The sequence below is a fragment of the Pterocles gutturalis genome, unplaced genomic scaffold (assembly GCF_000699245.1).
Source record: "Pterocles gutturalis isolate BGI_N339 unplaced genomic scaffold, ASM69924v1 scaffold13474, whole genome shotgun sequence".
Taxonomy (NCBI): domain Eukaryota; kingdom Metazoa; phylum Chordata; class Aves; order Pterocliformes; family Pteroclidae; genus Pterocles; species Pterocles gutturalis.
The window spans coordinates 7,072-10,807 of record NW_010130878.1 but is presented as its reverse complement, the minus strand read 5'-3'; the positions used below and the strand labels follow the sequence as shown (position 1 = coordinate 10,807).

At 38.4% G+C, this 3,736-nt stretch overlaps 1 protein-coding gene across 1 annotated transcript in view; it reads right to left on the bottom strand.

The window, feature by feature from the left end:
• The window catches only part of LOC104466845 (guanine nucleotide exchange factor DBS-like), a gene marked incomplete at its 5' end in the record, with an annotated part of 38,065 nt that extends 35,673 nt beyond the window's left edge, over window positions 1-2,392 (bottom strand). Inside the window, 2 exons of the mRNA XM_010080398.1 lie at window positions 862-977; window positions 2,326-2,392. Coding sequence (XP_010078700.1) covers window positions 862-977; window positions 2,326-2,392 — 183 coding nt within the window. The remainder of the gene's footprint in view (window positions 1-861; window positions 978-2,325) is intronic.
• Window positions 2,393-3,736: the final 1,344 nt, after the last annotated feature.

Here is a 3,736-nt window from a genome sequence, read left to right as displayed (position 1 = left end):
AAAGAAGACCAGGATTGCAAAGGGAGGGGAGTGTCATTCTCCAAGTGGAAGACACAGTCTTTCAAAATAATACATAAACTGGAAAATAATTTTTCTACTATGTATCAACTACTCTGGCATAATATTTAAACTTGCAAAAGAGGAATTTTTAAAATTTATTTTGTTAAACTGTTTGTTACATATTATGGGCAATTATTATCCAAAAGAATTCCTAAATTCTCACTTCAGCTACAGCCAGTTTTACTTAATCAAGGCTTGGAAAAGCAGGGACTTTACAGAAGTAGCCCTAAGCTCTGTGTTTTGAAAGAGGACTGAAAAGAGGTTAATCTTGTTCATAATTGGTATTCTGTATTTATGGGCACTAGATCACCTTTTCCATAGTGTGGACAAGGCTTCTGGAAAGATTCATGATCATGTGAAGGATAAAATTCCTTAAGCAAAGTGCTATCAAATATATAATGTCTTCTGATGTCATAGCAGAAATACAGGATAAATAAGCTGAACACTAAGAAAACTTCCTCACAGAGGAGTTTTGCCAGAGAAAGAACATCAGGATTTAGTCCTGTCACATCTACCAAGAGAGGTCATAAAATACTCACCATGAGGGACATTCACAATGGATAATGCCAGGAGAAATCACTAGTAAATGCACAAAAGGGTATAATCTTTCACAAAAAAGGATGAAATAGATGATCTCAGAGGTGTTCTCCATACATGGATTTTATAGGACACACACAGAAGCAAAGTGAGGATGACTTTTCCTGTCTGCATATGTGCGAGTATGACAAAGCACCCCACATAAAGAAAGTAGAAATGACAGTAGCACTCAAGGGTGCAGGACAACTGCCAGTTCCCATGTACCTGTTGTGGAATTCATAGATTTCTGGGAGGTTTCCAAAAAGAATTTCCTTCTTGTTCTGAAGTGCAGATGGAATCAGATGTACTAAACTGGGATTGTCCATTTCTGAAGCGTACCCCTGAAGAGAAGAGTGGAAAATAAAACCAGCTTGTTTTTACCTGGGAAGAATACTATGTCTGAGACACTGAAAAGCCCCAAAGTCTATGTGCTTTATGTTCTCAACAGAGCATACAAAGGCTTCTCTTATGCCTGCTTCTTGGTTGCTCCCATAAATTTCTGATGCTTCTAATTTTGCCCAGAGCTTTTAGCCTTAATAGCTATGCAAGCACATTTTTAACCAGAAATGGGCAGTTTTCTGGATCAACAAAAAAAGACGAAATGATGTTCCTAGGATTCAAAGGCCATTTTGGTCATGTAGGGATGGAAACTGCTAAGTTTGATAGACACATATCTTTCTGCAACACTGCTTCATTGCAAAAGTGTTAGTTTGGATTCATATTTTGAACTGTGGTAGCTGGCTTTAATATTTGGTTATTTCTTGTAGAAACTGGATTGTGTTTCTTCAATAAAAACTGTGAGAGGAGAACACTCCAAGTACAGATTTTAAACTCGAGTAATATAACACTTATCAGTGCTGTCCGCTCCCACAGATCAAATCCAATAAAGAAGCAACCGCATGGTTATAAAAGAAATCACTCAGTCCTCCAAGTCCCACCCAAATACAAGCGTGACTGAGCCCTACTCAGCCTCCACCCTCCCACAGACTGGGGACCTCACACCACATACACGGAGTGTGCTGGTATCCTAGGAGTCTCAAAAGCTCAAGAGTTATATTTGCAGTGTGAGCTGCTCTTTTCTGTGTTCAGACAGTACATGGGACAATAAATAAGAGGGGGAAGAGGGCTTTCCTTTTTCTCAATCATTTTCCAAACCTACATTCACAGGAATTTAGTGTCTGGCCCCATGGAAATCAAGGGTGCCGTTTCTGAAGCCTATGATGATATTTTCAAAAGGCACATTATTAACTATTCCTCTGTCCGTAAATTTGAGAACCACACAACTTTATCACTCTGTGGGCTGGGGTCAGAAAAAGTGCCTCTTCCTTGAAGCCCTGAGGAAAGATGTTCAAAACATCCTTCGCGTTTTCCATCGCCAAGGCTGAGCTATCTTCCTAACAGAGCCTCTGTACTCTAAACACAAGGTGGGAGGGGAGAGTGCTCATCCCATGAAGGATGTGCACCCGCAGTGATGGCTTTGACTTAGAGGTTCAGCACCAGAAGTCATTTCAGAAGAGTTTCTTACCTCTATTATGCTTTGAAGTTCTTCTACATAAACCCGTTCTGTTTCTATCAGCTCATTGATTATATGGCTAAAAGACAAGAAAGGTGGAGAGTTACAGTGTTTACCAACTGTTCAGGCTTTGACTTAGAGGTTCAGCACCAGAAGTCATTTCAGAAGTTTCTTACCTCTATTATGCTTTGAAGTTCTTCTACATAAACCCGTTCTGTTTCTATCAGCTCATTGATTATATGGCTAAAAGACAAGAAAGGTGGAGAGTTAGTGTTTACAAACTGTTCAACAAAGCACACATGAAAGAAAAAATTGTATTCCTTGTGTATTCCTGTTTATGCCTCTGTGTACACAAAAAAAAACAAAAAAAAAACCAACCTCTGATGGTCATTTCTCCATACTTCAATATTGTGCTGTGTTGATAAGCTTGAAAGTCCTAAACATCCTTTGGACTATTATTTTTTCAGCTAATTTTAAACTTCATCTTAGTTGCTTTTGTCATTTTTACACCTACAAATCTGAATAAAAAGATTAAAAATGCCCCAGAAGGCAAACAAAAAAAGGTTACCTCTTCTAATAATAACTAACAACAGTCAGTAAAAGAGGATTGTGTTTCCCAAGGCTACGTTGCATTTCTGGTTTGTTTGGTTTTTTTAATAAAAGAAACAAAATAGGTCATTAGACTTCCTTTCTTTAATACATTGCAAAAACAGGCAACAGGATGATGTCAGAAGTCTGAAAATATGAAAGTAAATTAGAGTAAAATATTTATACTGTATCTTGGACTTTTCATTTCTAATATTAGTTTAATGTTCCTAGGTAACTTGAAGATGTATATCTTGAAGATGCCTAATTTATTTCATAGAAACCTGAATGTAGCCAATTCACTTTTGGACAAATAACCAATTAGATTTTAAAATAAAATTGCTTAAATCACTCAAATTTTTTATGCATCAGTTGTCCCATATTCTCAAGAAAATGTTGTCTTTAATGCTCTTATGAACAAAGTTTTCAGGGTAGTTCTTCCAGAGGTTTGAGCAGTTTCTCCAAGTAGAAGAGGACTAGTGCCTACTATTCCTTTCTGGGTCCATGCATCACAAGGGTCTGTAACCACACAGCTACATCAAGCAAAAGCACATCAACAGAAGGACAATAAGGAGTGATGTCTAGAGGAAACGGAGTATGGCCAGCCATAAGCAGCACACGACCTGAGGCTAGTAAAGTGCAGGCAACTATTGGCGCCAATGCCAGCACATGTGTTTGTCCAGTATCTCCCTGTACATACATTAGGGTAAGGATGAAATCAGTAACGGCTAGAAAGAAGAAAAATATCTTATGCTTGGAGACCCCTCTACCTCAGGAGCTACCTGCCACTTTACACACACAATCAGTAACATTAATCCCAGGTTTCCCCAGGAAATGTACTTGTCTAGCATGGTACTGGCCAGCTGAAGACATCATGGTGTGTCTAGAGGGTAGCCTCCAGAGTAAATGCTCCAGAAAACATGGGTTTTTGGCAAAAAAATATATATTTCTGGTATTTTGGTAAAAAGCTCTCCAAGAGACTGGAGGAGATGGAAATCTCTC